This window comes from Zonotrichia leucophrys, chromosome 8, assembly GCF_028769735.1.
Source record: "Zonotrichia leucophrys gambelii isolate GWCS_2022_RI chromosome 8, RI_Zleu_2.0, whole genome shotgun sequence".
NCBI classification, from domain to species: Eukaryota; Metazoa; Chordata; class Aves; order Passeriformes; family Passerellidae; genus Zonotrichia; species Zonotrichia leucophrys.
This window is the reverse complement of record NC_088178.1, coordinates 12,098,316-12,115,360: the sequence shown is the minus strand read 5'-3', so window position 1 is coordinate 12,115,360 and position 17,045 is coordinate 12,098,316. Positions and strand designations below refer to the sequence as shown.

Here is a 17,045-nt window from a genome sequence, read left to right as displayed (position 1 = left end):
GTTCTGCGTGCTGGGTGATTGTAACCAGGTGGGGATCGACCTCTTCTCCCAGGTGACGAGCGACAGGGCATAGTCTTAAAATGCGGCAGGGGAGGTTTACGTTGAACATTAGGAAAAATCTCTTCACAGAAAGGGTGATTAGACATTGGAACGGGCTGCCCAGGAAGGAGGTGGAGATACCAACCCCAGAAGAGTTTAAGGAAAAGACTGGACGTGAAACTTAGTGCCACGATCTGACTAACATGGTGGTATTCGTTTATAGGCTGGACTTGATAATCTCAGAGGTCTTTTACAACCTAATTCATTCTGTGATTCTGAGGAAAAGTAGCGTGTAACGAGGAGAGCAACAGTCCGGCTGCTCTCCTCCGGCGGCAGCGCTGTACCCATGGCTCTTATCTCCCAGGAGCCGCGATTGTCACCGCTCCGGCCCTCAGGACAAAGGAGAGGCATTGCCTCCAGCGGGACGCGGTCAGTACCGCGGGGACAATGGAGCTAGTCCCAGCCCCCGCCGGAGCGCCGGGCCCTCCGGCTGCTCCTCCCCGCGGCGGAGCCGCCCCGACCAACCCGCGCCGGGCGGGCAGGGAGGCGCCTCCGCTCTGCGCCTGCCCGGCACCGCCGCCCGCCCCGGTACTGCAGCATCCCGGGCGCGCCGCCGCCGTCAAACACTCTCAGCCCGGGGCTGCTTCGCCGAGGGCTCGCCGTGTTTAGGGCCCCGCCGGGATCCCATCGGCGCGGCCTCTGCGAGGGACACCGCTCCTCGCCAGCCATGGACGGGGACAGGGTGGAGATAGACGGCGGGATCATGGAGGGGGTGAGCGCCAGCGGGCCGCGGCTTACCTGGCCCCGGGCAGCGGTACGGGCCGGCCGGGTGTGCGGGAAGCGCCGTAGCGCCTGACGAGCGCCATTTCTCCGTGCAGGGCGGGCAGATCCTGCGGGTGTCCACGGCGCTGAGCTGCCTGCTGGGGCTGCCGCTGCGGGTGCGCCGGATCCGCGCCGGGCGCAGCCAGCCCGGCCTCAGGTGAGACCCTCTCCGGGCGGTCCCGGGGCGCGCAGCCGGTCACTTACGGCGTGTGGGGCCCTCCCGGGCTGGGGCGCGGCCACGCAAGGCCTCGGCTGCTCTCGTCTGAAACGTTTGCGTTTCCATTGCTTTAAAAGAACCTTTTTGCTAGAAAATCCTGTCTGTGGCTCTCAAGGAGTGAGGGAGAACGCTGCGGCATGAAGCGGGCTCGGTTCTCTTGCCGGTGCCCTCAGCTCGGTCCCGCCCGGGCCGCAGGCGGGGCAGGTGAGGGCGCGGCCCGGGGAATGGTTCCACAGGTGCTGAGCGGACCACGCTTTGAAACGGGGAACACACTGATGTAATGCTGAGCAAAACACAGCTCGCCGAGCCTACAGTGCTAAGAATAGATAGGGCATATCCTAGTGCTGATACAGTTAGCATATTTCCAGTGTTAAAAACAGTTGGTGTATTTCCTATTTAGATTACCCAAACAAATGCAAACAAGCACAAGGCAAGTACATAGCAAGCCTGTTAACTGTCTTGTAGCCCTGCAGCTGGTTCTGGCTCAGCCAGTATTGCCATCATTATCCCACTGCGTTTCTGTCCAAGCATTTATCACATTAGGACAAGTGGCTGCTCTTGCATCTCATCTGTATGTCTTGGGCCCATGCTAGTGGAAAAGATCCAGAATCCTGCATATCCCAGTATGGCCTGAATGCCACTCTTTTGCTCCTGAGAACTCAGAAGTACTGCAGTAACCAGAGTGAATTTCTGATCCAAAATTTGCAGTTGTAGTTTTTTTAGTGTGTTTAGTGGCTGCTTTAATGTAACATAAGCACGTGGTCTACTTGTATGTGTCTTTAACTGTGCATTGTCACTCTAAGACCTCAGCATCTGTCAGGATTGGAGATGATTCGAGATTTGTGTGATGGGAAGCTGAATGGTGGAGAAATTGGCTCAACAGAAATAACCTTCACTCCTGGGAAGATCAAAGGTGGAACCCACATAGCAGATACAAAAACAGCAGGGTATGTCTTTGTACACTAGCTTCTGATAACTTTAAAATTGTCACAATAGATGGGGTGGGGGAAAAAAGAACATTTATGCTTTGGTAATGACCCCAGGATATGTGCTGCCTGAGCCAGATTTATGTGAGCAAAGAACCTGTAGTATAGGTAGGATATGCAGGAAGTACATGTGAAGTTTAAAAGTATGATTGGTATAAAAGCTGAATGCTTGGTTCATGTCATGGAAAAAGCAGCTTTAAAACTTCAGGTGTAATTTCCTCACGTTAATGTGCTACATACCAGACCAAATGCATTAAATTAAATGAGTATCTCACATCCATGAGGTCTGAAATAATCACCATATAATAAGGTAAATTTTGACATTTTACTTATGCTCATAAGTAGCACAGTATGTCATATTGCTCTTTTGGAAATGGGACCTATTCCATCCATGTATTACAATGTTAGTGCTGCCTAAGCCTTTTCTGCTACCTAAACCCAGTTTTATGATCACATCACTATACTAAGGAAAATATGTAACTTTATTTCAAATAGAACTACTAAAGATGCAATTAATGTGAAATGAAAACTTTCATATTTAGGCTTGGTAAGGACATGAAGTTTTAAAGTAGTATCTTTTAAGACTGATAAGTTTATAGATAATTTTAAAAATAAAATGCAAAAGTAAATGTTCTAGTAAAATGTTCCTTGGTGTATAATGATTCTCTGGAATTGTGTGGGTTATGAGGTGTAACATTTGAGTATGTTATAATTGCTTTCAGGAGTGTGTGCCTACTGATGCAGGTAGCAATGCCCTGTGTGCTGTTTGCTGCTTCCCCATCAGAGCTGCATTTAAAAGGTGGGACTAATGCGGAGATGGCTCCTCAGATAGACTACACAGTCATGGTAGGGAGAAATTCCTTTGCCTTGGTGCATCTTCCCTGAGTGTGTGTGCAATGTCACTGCTGTTCCTCTGTTGCTCTTACTGCAAGTCTATTTGTGATTATGGAATTAGGCATGGAACATAGCACTGGTAGTGTACTGGCTGTAGAGAGCAACCAGTGTTTCATGGAATTTCCTGAAATGGCAAATAGTCTCTTTGGTTTCAATTACTACAGAAAATTTCACTCAAAATGTATTCTTTTTTCTAGAAGTGCTGTGAATTACTCTTATTTTTCCATAAGAAAATCCTTTTACACAAAGTGACATTGAAAATGAAGTATGAGGAATGTAAAATAAGCTATATGGATGAGACTAGCTTTTTTTTTTGATAATGCAACTGAAATTTTTGTGTTGAGCTTTTTTCTTTTCTTTTAAGATTGTATAACATAGTGGGAAATTAGCAATGCAAAATAAATTCACTCTTATATGTTTCATTTTCAGGTTTTCAAGCCAATAATCGAAAAGTTCAATTTCACATTTAATTGTGACATAAAGAGGAGGTGAGTTGTGGAGCAGTGCAGCAGAGCTGGGCCTTACTGAACCCATGTGTGAGCAGAGGCACACAAGGGGCCCTCAATCAAACTGAGGGGTGAATTTATAATACATGAACTAATCTGCATTAGCTGCCCCTGTGTGTACTGTCACCACATGATGAATGGGATAGGGTTCTTGGCTGTCTTTTCTTTTCATTGCTGAGTCTACAGCTGCTGTGTAATGTTGCCTGTTGGCTCCCCTGAGGGGAGCACATGCTGAGCAGGCAGTGCGTTACTGAGCTTTTTCCAAGGAGCAGTTGGGTTGGTGTTAGGAAGTTAATAAGGTGTGCATTACAGAGGATTACTGTTAGAGAGCCTAATTCCATTATAAGGGTTTCTAAGGCACACATCAAGAAAATTGGCATGTACAGTAACAGGGAACATAAAAATGTATAGTGAAATATATGAAGAGCCTCCTGGCCCTTTTCTTGGTTTCCCTGTGATCATTGCATTTAATTATGTCCAATTACTGTTTCTAAATAGGGGCTACTATCCTCAAGGAGGTGGTGAAGTTGTAGTCCAGATGTCTCCAGTCAAAGAGCTGAGCCCAATAAACTTAACAGAACGTGGCACAGTGACAAAGATTTATGGAAGGGCATTTGTTGCTGGAGCACTGCCTATCAAAGTAAGTGCTTATCATGGCTCTGGTGGCATCCAACTTTATATAGCTATATAAAATTGCATGCAATCTGCTCAACATTCCTCTGCTCTCCTGCCTTTTGCAGTCTTACACAAGCTAAGCAACCTTATTAAATGGTTTCAATTATTCAGGCTGCAGAATGTTATATTGGACATACCTAAAATTCATTCATTGCACAGCAGTGTGAAGCTAAAACAGGAAATGAGAGCAGTATCCTCATCCTTCATAGGACTATTCAAAAATCTTTGGCATATATTGAGGGGTGTCTTATGATTTATGTATTCTTCATGTGCATTATTTTAAATCTGAAATTAGGGCCCGTGTTCATAAATTATGAGCACTGTAATAGGTGGAGGCCAGTCTACAATAAGTTTTTCAACCATTGCTAAGGGTATTAGAACAAGTTAAGGGTAGGTTTAGCCAAAAATAAAAAGAGATAAATTTGCTCCTTTATATCTCCTCTTTTCTATTCTTCCTGTCCTGAGTGCTGGGATCTCCTTGAGGTTCCATCTCACACACAGGCTAGGAATTAATAGAGGAAGGAAGAGAAGCTGAGTTGCTTTTTGAAAAGCTATGGACTGCTGGTTTTGGTCTTAAAATCTCCAAACCTGTGAATACAGCTGTGATTAGATCACAGAAATGGGAAAAGCTCCGTATGTCCCCATTTGCTTGCAATGTAAAATTGTTATTTTGTGTGTTCTCTCATACAGAGTATGTTCTGTATGTAATAATTGTGGGGTGGGGTTTTTGCACTTGGTTTTGGGGTGAGTTATTTTTAGAATTGAAAGTTTTGCGAGAAGACTAAAATACATGTTTTTTCTCTATGACTGAAGAAATGTTCATTAATTTCTATTGATATTGATTTCTACATACATTTCTATAACTGTCATTTTTATAGGATCTAATATGGTAGAAAAACTTTCAGAAGAAAATCATGTTCAGATCCTGCTTATAAGGGTGTATAACAATCCTTTGTTTTTCTAGTTAATAAAGTAGCTCCTTTATTCAGGGATTAACTGTAATAGTTGAATTTATGAGGAAAAAGCATTGCTATATTACATAATTGAATTACTGGATTTATATCTTGTCTTGTTAGCTGGCAAAAGACATGTCAGCAGCAGCAGTGAGGTGCCTCAGAAGAGAAATCAGAGACCTCTACATTAACATTCAGCCTGTCAGAGAACCTGATGATCAAGCTGTTGGGACTGGAAGTGGAATAATGTAAGATGAGTCCAAGCTTACTATTGTTATCTCTAATCTTGTTGGTTAATTAGCTAGGACCTGATTACATATCTGATAAATAAACTGTAATATGAGTGATTTTGATTTTAATTATTTTTGATTTTGTGCTTAGTATTGTTGCAGAGACCTCAACAGGTTGTTTGTTAGCTGGGTCATCACTTGGCAAGAGAGGTAAGAATTCCATGAATTCGTTAAGAATTAACTTAATATACCAATAACAAATTAGGAATCTGAAGTATCACCTGTTTAAAAATCTGATGCTCTGAATGTTTCATTATTAAATATATGCTGTTAGAAATAAAGGACAACCGAAATGAGCAGATTTAAAACACAGTAAATGGAAATTTACAAAAATTACAGAACTGTTAAATTTACCTTGTATCAAAATGGAGAATCACTGGAAATATTTCTGAACTTTAGGTGCATAGACTTTGTTTTAACATTTGAAGTTTTTGCTCAAGAGTGAATCTATATTAAAATGAATGGAAGTGATCTTGGTTTTAAATTATTTGAATCAAATGTTTTTCTGACTAAATGAAGCTAATTTCTTTCCAGTGCTTAGGAAGTATAAACTATATATTCGCATAAGATGGGAAGGATTTTGTTTTAAGCAGAAATTTAAGGCAAGAGCAATAGTTTTAAAGAAAAAAGATCTAAAGAGTTGACAATTTCTTGGGTTGTTTTTCTTTTTTTGTACTTTTAAATAGTGATTTTCAGCTTTCTGATTTCTCTCTTAGGAAAGAATGCTGACAAAGTTGGCATTGAAGCAGCAGAGATGCTGCTTCAGAATCTTAAACATGGTGGAACTGTGGATGATTCTCTGCAAGACCAAGTAAGGTTCCTACATGTGTTTACATGAGGCTGAAGTAGCAAGAACATGCATGCACTATTTGAAAACATTATAGATCTGAATAGGGAAGGAACAAAATATTAGTTAGTACTCTCAGAGATGTGTAGTCACAAGATCACTAGGATTAGCAAATTACATACAGTTTGTAGGAACCACAAATGCTTTTAGCATTGTACCAACACCCTCAAATTTTGCCTTTCTGTGACCCTCAGTAAGTATGGAAGACAGAGGCAGGAACTTGCTTCTATTTGGCATTTCATGCAGTGCAGTGATAATAGCTCCCTCCTTACATACACAGAATGATACTCAGGGAAGGTACTAGGGAATATCTAGAACATGCTCCCAATTATCTTACTCCCCTAATTTCATTTGAGAATGAAGGCCCTCCACTGCCTTATCTTAGCCTGATAAGAATCTTGGGCTGGTTTAGCTAGGATGATGCTAGCTCTTAGCTGTAAACACCTGGGCACACATGAATATTATGTAGTATAATAAATGTTTGGGTCTTGGACTCAGCCTACTTTTTTCAAAGCATGCAAGTACCTGTTGATGGGAACAAGCCACAGCCAGAGTCACTGTGTATGGGAACTGCACAGAGTTAATCACACCTGGCAGTATTCTTGTCATGGTGATGGTTTTAAGTCAAATCAAAGTGTTTTGGGTGTCTCTCTGGTGAATATGTGATCAGGAAGTGTTAGAATTGAAGGTACTTCTTCCTGAGATTCTCTCCATATAAGTAAACTACTAATCTGGAGTTTGATGTGGCTTGGGGAAATTTTGGGGCAATACAGTGGGGGAGAGCAAAGTTAATTGTAATAACAGGGATTCAGGGCCAGGAATTCAGTAATAGGAATTCAGGGGCTACTGTGGAAAAATACCCCTTCTGTAATAGGTATTACAGTAGCAATCTCCAAACTTCTGGAGCCATGGATTACTCTTCAAACTCAGCTTCATGAACTTTTATCAAACTAAGAAGAGAAAATTTTTATATTTACAGAAATTTTGCTTGTTTTAGTTGGGGTTTTTTAATCAATAAATTCCTTGAATCTGAAGAATGCCTTAATAATTACCTTTCCCTCCATTCCAGCTGATCATTTTTATGGCATTAGCAAAAGGAGTGTCTAAAGTGAAAAGTGGACCAATTACACTGCATACTCAAACAGCTATACACTTTGCAGAGCAGCTAACAAAGGTGAGTCCAAACATTCAGGAAGTTTTACCTTTCATTTTCTTCCAGTAGCTTGGCAGTGTACAGTTCATCAGGCAGTGTGAGCTGAACTTGATCGTGGAGGAGAAGCATTAATAAAACAATTGCTATAGTATTTACCTGGGAGTTTTCCTGTACAAAGTGAGCCTACTCTAGAGTTAAAGGCTTTTAGAATGGTTAGATACTTTTACCACATTTATATAAATGTTTTAAGAATTGAATCTATCAAAGCTGTAATATACATAAACACGTGGCAATACAATTATTTGACATCAGATACTCAATACTGTGTATGTGATAACTTAATCAGTGATGCATTTCTAATCCTCTTCTAGGCCAAGTTTACTGTGACAAAGTCAGAAGAGGAAGACCCTGGTAATGATACCTACATCATTGAGTGCCAAGGAATGGGGATGATAAACTCAAACTTAAAATGCTAAAAAAAAAAAGGCAGCAAGCTGCCAAAAGCAGCATTCAACATACCTCAGTGATGTATTGCACTACACTTCATTGGATGTATGATCTGCCTGAAGAGGAGGAGCCTTCTGTCACATCTGAGTGATTTAACTTGAAGGTTGATGTCAAGTTTTTCCTTGGTATGATGAAAATCTGTCATGTGAAAATGAAAACTTTACTTTGTTTTTTTTACTATTAGCAGCAAAATGAGTAGCAAGAGGACAACAAATAGCATATACTGTATATATGCAAGAGCTTCAACTGGAGGCTTTGAACTTTACCTAAGTAGAAAATAACTATAGAAAATAACTATTTTAGTTCAGTATTTCTTTCACTTTTAAAAACTGCAAGTTCTGTTCTCTGGAAACCTTTATGTTATGAGGTACATGGAATTAAATGCACCATCAAATCTGTATTGCTGTTCTTCCTTAGCCATTTGCTAAATAATAAAGCAGTAGCACCCTATAACAGGCTGATATTTACATTTGCTGGTATCTGAGCAGGTTGTGCTTGGGAAAGGTGGATACAAAATAAATTTTCAGAAGCATAGTTTCTTTTTCTCCCTGTGGAAAGAAGACTCAATGCATAAGATACTCTTTGAAATCTTTTTTTTCATCTATTTTATGATAGATGCTCAGGCAAGCTAAATCAATATACCACATTACAGCCCAGACACCAAGAATTGACTCCATGATATGATTTTGTTTTCTAGCTGCAGTTGCCCTTGTCACTTAGCATAATAACTGAGACTACATTTTCACTGAGGTGATGTTCTTTTTGAAGGGAGTACTTAATTTCTTCTGAGATTAGGGTGCTGTTGAACACACATACAGACACAGTACCCATGTGTGTGGACATGGAGCACTGTAAATGCATACAAATTGTGTAGGCATATAAAATCCAGGTGTGTTATCCCCTATCTGGGCATTAAGTAAAGAAGAGCTTCTACCAGGCTGGTGTTGAGGTGTTGATCATGCTACAAAAACTTTCTCTGAAGTAGAAGGGAGGTGAAATGAGAAATAGGACACAATTGGTTTTGCATATGAAGACCCCAATCAAGGAGTTGGAATCACTTAACCAAAACTGTATAAATGCACTCTGGAAGCTTGAACTGATTTTCAAGTTTCCCAGCCCATCCTGCAGCCATTAGTTCTAAGATTTTTTTTCCTCAGTTGTGACTCTTGAATCTAACTGCTGAAGATGCAACTTGAGGTATTGTTTGCTGTACTAATTAAGATAATTGCTTACTTAATGCATTACTGTACATTTCTAATACCAGGAAAATCCCTTGCTAATATCCAAAAAAGTTCACCAACTATCTACTTAACAATATCTTTCTTCTTAGGGTTTTCCCTGTAGTGCAAAGGAATGCTTTTAATTTCCAACTAATTATTTTTCTGTAGTACTGGCAGTAGTCTGAAGGGGGCAATAGTCACCTGCTGAAGTAGTTTTGGGACACAGACTCGACATCCTTTGTAGAACACTTGAGTTACTCAGCCATGCTGTTAATGATTATCTGTGTTCCCTTTTTTGAAGAATTCTGAATGTATTAAAAAAAAAAAACTTGAAATACCAAAGAAGTTGCTGTCTGTGCTTAAGAAAACAAGCTCTTAAAACCAAATTTGAATGGATCTTTACCCATTTTCATTATTCAAAAGATTAATATACTTGACTTGGTTTTTGAATGTACAGATTTTGCTATCAATGAAAGTTTTAAAAAATATTTTTTTAAAATCACTAAATAAAACAAAATTCAGTTGAACAAAAAAATCGCATTGAAAAACTGAAGTGCAGTTTTTGTCTTCCAGACATAGAAAAACATGTAAATGCTCAGGCAGCACATCTAACAAAAATTAACAAACCCAGGTTACCAGTGATGCCTTGAGGGGATACCTAGAACAAAGGCTAGACAGAAATAAAGGAATAAAGTATTTTTTAAAAAGGCTTTCAAAAGATACACCTTGGGCAGTACAAGAGCCTGGCTGTGGCTCCACCCAAGATGGACTCTGGGTCATGAGTTTTCACACTTTTCTAAGTTTTGGTCCATTTCCAAAACTTATAAACTTATTTGGGTTAATTGTCCAATTACAGCTCCAGGTTATGAAGTCCCATCCTCCCAGACAGCTCTCCTCAACTCGCCGTGGTTTGCACTTTTTGGGCCTGAAGCTGCAACAGGATTGTTTTGTCTAACTAAACTGTGAGAGAACTTGCTGATACTTTATATGAAGTTCAGAGTCATATACTAGTGCAGTACAGAATCTGGAGAATATGAAAGCTAAATATGAAAGTGTGTTCCACAGAGCAGCTGCCATTCCTACCTAGCAGTCCTTGCTTGCCTGGTCAAGCGCCCAGCCCTTGCTCCTTGTGCCCCGACCTTGGGGCCAGCAGTGGGCAGGGGAGAGGCTGCAGAGCTGCCCTTCTGTGCTTGCCTTGTCATTGGGAGGGCTGTCCCCTAGTGCCACCCCTGCTGGGCTTCCTGCACTGGAGGAAGCTGGAGCTGCTTTGACAAGGATTTACATGCAACCTTTTTCTCCTTGGGATTGGAAAAGCTTTAGATGGGAGTCATCCACAACAGGTTTTACTCCTCAGTGGGATTAAATTCTCCAAATAATTGTTACCCCCTGCTACACACACACATATAACACACATATACACACATACAGAATCCTATTACCCAGGCCCTGGGTAATTCACATCCTGTCACTTCATGGTAACCTCTTACCAGGAAATGTTTATTGTAATTCCTCTTCTTTTTCTACATATCATAATTACTCTTCATTACATGTATACTTAAACAAATTTTAACTGAAATGATAAAAACCATAAAATGGATTTGGGATTAATGCTATCATTCATGTTCTGTCAGGTTGCTACCTTCTCTTTTCAATGGAGTTCTGCACCATAAAACTTAAATCCTCTGGGCTTACATTTACTTTCAATTCACTTGATTTTAAATCTACAAGTCAAAACACGAGCTGCAGACCTTGTTACTTCACACTCCTACATTGCACATGTTGTATGCATTTGAGCTTAAATTTTAGACCATAAATAATTCTTTAAATTAATGCAGTGTGTGCAAATTAGTTGTTGGTAGTTAGTGGTGTAACTTTTTTTTTTTAAGCACCCTGTCCTCTTTGAATATTAACTGATATTTACAGGGCATTACTGGAAGCTTTTTAACTTTCATTTTTATCCATTTGCAATCACAAATCTTTTAACTATAAGGTTGGATTAAGTCACTGGTGAGAATGTATTAACCTTTTGTTCAGGAAGAGATGAGACATTGCTTGCACCTGCTCCACAAATATGCACTGGGTTTTCTTATGTTAATCAGGCACATTTGAATCTTATATAAAAACTTCAGTGTGGGTGTACAGATACAACTAAGATGCTTACATTTAGTACTGCTCAAACAAGTAGTGGCAATGACTCAGAAGTTCTATGTACCAAGGAAATGGGATAAATCCTCTCCAACTGTGTGTCTCTGGTGCACTTGCATGAAAGAGGATTGTGTTTGGATGAATGCAGTGATCAGAGTCACTGCACTCAGGTATGTGGGGACTGGAGCTGCAAGACAAATAAAATGGGCATTATATGCAGCCAGTTAGAAAACTTTCTCCAGGAATACTGCACTCTGGTTCTGTCTGAACTCTGTTCCTCTCAAAAAGGATATTTTTGAACCTTTTCTCCTTTCATGCCCCTAGATTGTCTGGTGACTGTTCCTCTTCTGAGCCCGGGTGTTTCATTCTGGTCACTGACATGTTAGTGACACATTCACTATTTTCTAGCCCATCTTGGGACAACTGCATCCAGTTTTGGGCCCCTCCATCCAAGGAGAACACCACTGGTGAAGCTGATCTGGGGCTGGAGCTCTGTGAGGAGGGACTGAGGGAAGGGGAGGGAATGGGCTCAGAGCTACCAGCAAATGTCCAGTGCCTGCACAGGGTGAGGGAGGACATGGAGTCAGGCCCATGGAGCATGGCAGAGGGTGAGAAACAGAAATGAGAGATGCTCAGGCTGGCCAGAGCCCTGACTGACCCCCCTTGAGCTCAGGGCTCACCCTGCATTGTGCAGCAGTTTTCACCAGAGCCCACCTGTGATCCTTTCCCACCTCATCCTATGAGCCTGAAATCCCTATCCAGCAAGTAATGGTTATCCCAACATAGTGTGGAAGAATTCTCTAAGATATTCCAGCACAGGTTATCTAGAAGTGACGATGCTGAAATCAACCAGAGGTTAAATAAAACACTTCACTAAACAAAGGTGCATATAGGAAAAAAATTGTCAACATAAATTCTTTAAAATGGAAACAATTAAGAAATTTTAGAATTAGAGCTACATCTTTAATTCAAAAGAAGTGACTGCAAACACAGACATCAAATCTGTTGGTGATCAGAGAGAATAGGAAGTAATATCAATATCTAAATAATCAAGTAAAATAGGTCAGCTGAAAAGTGCTTCCCTAATATTTGACTGCAAAAAGGTCAGTAAAGGCAGGTAAAACAAGTGAGAACACAGTCCTGTGTAAACTTGGGCAGAATCAGATTTTTTCTTTTAATCCCAGATTTTCTATTGCCTTGAAGGCCAAAGTTGAAGGCTTAGGAAACCTACTGATAAGTGCACTTAAAAGCTAAAAGCTCTTGTGGAGTGTGCATATGGAGAATGTCCCAGTGCAAGCTGTGTGACTTTGAATTTTTGTCCCACCCAACTGTCTTTCCTCTGCCCAGGAGGCTTTCTGTGCAATGCTTTCCAAATCCAAAGTATTTGGGATCCCATAATGATAGGACATCTGCTAGAACAAGAAACTCTTATTAGAAAATCACACTTTCAAATAATAACTGAATCTTTTTCTTCACATGAAACTTTTTTAGGATTAAATTTTAGACTTTTTATGTCACAGCATACAAGTTTTCAAAGATCCATTACAAGAAAAAATATCAATTCAGAAAACATCTAATGTTATTTTTCTTTTTCTCCTTCCAGAGATATTTTTCTATCTACTTTAGACTTGCATTACCAAATAAATGATTCCTATATAAAAAGACAATTTGTTACAGGGTTTAATGATTTTTTTTCATATGGAAACCACTGCATAAACAGAATTTTACATGCATTGCACTTTTCTAGTTTATACAAAGCCAACTGACTTGAAGTTTATCCAACTCCTGTAATCCAGAAATGCTCTAGTAGATCATATGTTTTCTCAGCTATTAATCTTTGTGGCATCAGAACAAACTCTGTTGTTTGAACAGGCTTCTGTTACTTCTTTGTTATATTAGTACTGCATTCCATTAAAAAAACTGATGAATAAAGCATTCACTTTTGAACAGAATGGGTCTTACAGAAAATGCCTGTGAAGACTAAGACAAATTCCAATATACTGTGTTTTAGAAACAGCAGTCATGGCTTCTTGGTAATATAATAGCAAATATTTGCTTTTAATATGATGAAACCATGACTGGGAATTTACATTTTTTAAAATGAAGATGGAACTTGGGCTATTGACACAAATTAAAATGGTTATTAGATTATATCATTTGGAAAGAAAGGAAGGAAGAGTAAGCAGTGAGTCTAAACATGATTTCCATAACTTTTGTTCTACCATCATCTCCCCCAAATTCTCCATAGACAACTATGATTTTGAATTCTGCTTTGCTGAAATGGCTTGCTAAGAAATACTTTACAGCAAATGCTTTATGTTCACTCAATATCCCTTTCAGCTATGAAAATTTACCAATTATATTGCTTTTTACAAAAATTAGTCCCTTCTTCCCCTGCTCTGTTTCTCAAGATTCCTCAGGTTTTTCTTTTCTCCCTGATCAAAGATAAGTTAAAAGTTAGGTTCTCTACCAGCACCTCTATTCTAAGCTGCAAGCACAAAGAAAGAGTCTCAATTCACAGAATATCCAAGTAAGTCAAAGCAGTTGCTCTGAAGTAGCACTGGAAAGCACCGACCCTGACTGAACAGGGAATATCAACAAGTGCTGACAAATCTTAGATAGCTACAGAGGGCTCGTCATCAGAAATGAGGATAAGCACATGGCCCCCTTATGTTTAAGTGATTTGGTGGTGCTGTATAAATATCTCTTATCAGAACAGGATTGCTAGCATTCTCTGCTATGTGGGAGAGTTCATTTTCATAATCAAATTATCAGATGTAAAACTATAAAGAAAGATTCTTTAAACTAAGCTGAACTGTATGAACTCAAAATAGGATTTAAAAATTAATTACATTTCGTAAAGACCGGCAAATCTTGGGCCTTCTATCTATTGAAAGCTTTCATCTTTTTATCCCCACATATTCCCCACATCATAGCTCTGGGCTTTGAACTTCAGCTCCTCAGTTTTACCAGTGATCTTGCTACACACTGTTGAGTTCTCAGCTGGAACAATATTACCTTTGCTGGTGTTTTTTTCCTCTTTCCATTGCATAATATAGAGGTCTCTGCTCTCAAAAGCATTTGAAAATACTTCTTAATTCTGGTTTTTTTTTTTCTTTATCTCTTTTTCAGTTCTAAAATGGAATTATTTCATAAAACAACTACCAAAAATCCATCTAAGCCGCTCATTTTGTTGAAGGGAATGGAAAATATCTATGCAGCCATCTCATGGAAACATTTAAATGTACTGATTTCTTTCAACTTATTAGTTACAACTGGAAAAATATTTTCAAACTTGATGGACTTCTGGAGAAAAACAGTTAACTGGTTTAGAAATCTATATCTATCAATAGGACAGAGCCTGCTGCCAGGTAAAGTTTAGAATATTTACATACCTGTATGAAGTCTTGATTCCAGAAGTGGCTCTTTGTATTCCCACTGAAGTTTACAATTGTTGCAGTGTGCTCAGCTCCTCTGAAATTGAGGATACATTTAACTTTTCTTGTCTTTTTTTTCATCAGTTGTAAAACCTGCATAGATAAAGACAGCTTTAACTAGTAAAAATGAAATAGACTATTTAGAGTGGGTTAAGATAATATGTAATATACTAAACTAAAATACTTTCTATATTAACCCTTAGTGCTTGCAGTGAGAAATTAATGTAATAGAATTAGTGATAGCCACCTTCACAGAGGAAAAGGTCAGTGTGATGGTGAACTAACTTCCTTTTAACACAGTTTGGTCAGTCAGCAAAAAAGAGTTTTTAAACTGTGCTGTTAGATAGATTTGTTTGCTTCCGTCTCATAGGATGGTGACCTCCAGGACAAGATTTATGTCCTCTGACTGCAGGCCAGATTCCTGTATCCTGTTTATTATTTAATATGTGCTCTGTAAAATAAGCACAATTCAAATGCTTTGCCATTCAGTCAAGAGTCAAGCCCAAACCTATATTTGGGCAGAAAGTAGGTGTTTTATCCAATGATTATTTAATGATCCTGAAACAGAACCAATGAAACTTTCATATGAACACTGCAGTCATCCTGGTTATCCTGCAGGAGAAAAGGAGAGGCTCTGTCCCACAGCAAATTGGACAGCAGTGATTGCTGCACTTAGGAAAGGTAGTTAAATCTGTTCTGGTAGAGGAAGAATTTAACATGAGGGTATTTTACTTCCTGGGAGATGCTTTAATGCACATATTGTGGAAGAAGGAAACCCTACCACCTCTTGTTCTGACTGTTATTGACTACTGTGGTGTTCTGCTCAAAAGGCTGCTGGTCCCCCACAATACAAGACCACAAATGAAAGGAATTATATTCCTGCAGGGTGAGCTGAGGTTTGAACTTGCCCACATACCACTTGGGCTCAGTAGCAACCAAGGGTTTGGATGGTTCCCTGCTCCACTACTCATGGGCTGCACAGTGAGCCTGGGAGCACAAACCAAGGCTCCCACTGCCCAGGAAATTGTGCCACCACAATCTAACATTTTTTACTTAAAGCTTCTTCTCCCACATGTGAGGGCATGAAATTCAAGTTTCCAGTAAATCATAGGCAAGCTATTTCCAAGATCCACTACTTCCCTAGATGTGTAATACGGGTAAGAGAAATAAGGACAAAATTCAGCAGAAGAAAACAAGAAAACCTCAGCAAAAAGCGCACAAGTTTCCATAGGATCTCATGACATATTACAAAATTTCTGACACCTAGCAGGTTTAAATTACTCTATTTATCTAAGCTTCTCTTTCTTTCTTTCTTTCATTCATCCGTTATCCGTTGTATTATGTGAGCCTGTGAAGAAGTGAGCAATGCCCATTTCCTGCACTGCAGGCTATCAGTGTCTCCATCTTGCAGACTCAGTTGCAGCTGAGCCAAGTGCTTATGACAAATAGAATCACATTTTTTAATTGTCTTTTTTACTTCTTTTTTTTTTATTTCCCTTTCTGCTTCTATTTTTATTTTCCATGTTCTGCTTTCAAGTTCACTTCTTTCCTGTTTTATGCATATTTCTCACCTTCTCTCCAGCTTTCCATTTCCCTCATTTCTCTTTCCCTCCTTCCTCTCACATTCATATCTATTTAGAGAAGCATTACAATATTAAAATATTGTTAAACTACAGAATTAGAATCACAGTCTGGCTCCAGCTAACCTTGGTCCTTGTGAAACCACTTTACTTCCTGAGAACCACAATTGGAGGTGCAGAAAACATCCAAGGACGTGTCTGTGGAAGCCCCTCCTACAGTGTAAATGAGCAGAGGCTCAGTTCCCGTAAATGCAGCACCAGCCTCTGCCTGCAGAGACAGCTGCAGAAATGGCAGTTCATGACATCTTATGAAATAGAAGGAATGCTGGATTATGGGATTCACGTTTTTTCTGCATAAATAGAAGAGAGACACATCCTCCTACAGAGCTGGGTTGGGGTTTTCTGCATCAGACAATTTGTTATTTAAACCACATGAAACTGAGGCAATTTAAGCTCGTGCATGTAGTGTTGTAGCCTATGTTTATGGTCAAGTTCCTGGGGCCAGCTGCACCCACAGAGCCTAGAGGGATAGACTTTCATGGGAACCAGGCTATCCCCATGGCTGAGTCACTCCTCCTGGCAAGTTCTTGGCTCAAAGCTTAGACAAAGTGAGATTTAATGTGTAGGCAGCATGAATTATCTGGGAGTTCTGGCTCAAGGAAGCTATGAAGTAAAGTCAGTCAAATACCATTCTAGCAAAAATGGATCCCCATTGTATACATGGACATTTTTGAGGGCTTGCAATCACCTTTTAGTCCTTAGCAAAATAAGTTA

The 17,045-nt window shown here is 39.9% G+C and overlaps 1 protein-coding gene across 1 annotated transcript; it reads left to right on the top strand.

The window, feature by feature from the left end:
* Positions 1–584: 584 nt before the first annotated feature.
* On the top strand, positions 585–8,338 carry RTCA (RNA 3'-terminal phosphate cyclase). The gene is made up of 11 exons (XM_064719481.1): positions 585–811; positions 918–1,018; positions 1,882–2,025; positions 2,787–2,910; positions 3,388–3,446; positions 3,963–4,104; positions 5,216–5,340; positions 5,474–5,532; positions 6,099–6,193; positions 7,299–7,403; positions 7,754–8,338. The coding sequence occupies exons 1-11, from the start codon at positions 767–769 to the stop codon at positions 7,856–7,858; spliced, it is 1,104 nt and encodes a 367-aa protein (XP_064575551.1). The 5' UTR covers positions 585–766; the 3' UTR covers positions 7,859–8,338.
* The last annotated feature ends 8,707 nt before the right edge of the window (positions 8,339–17,045 follow it).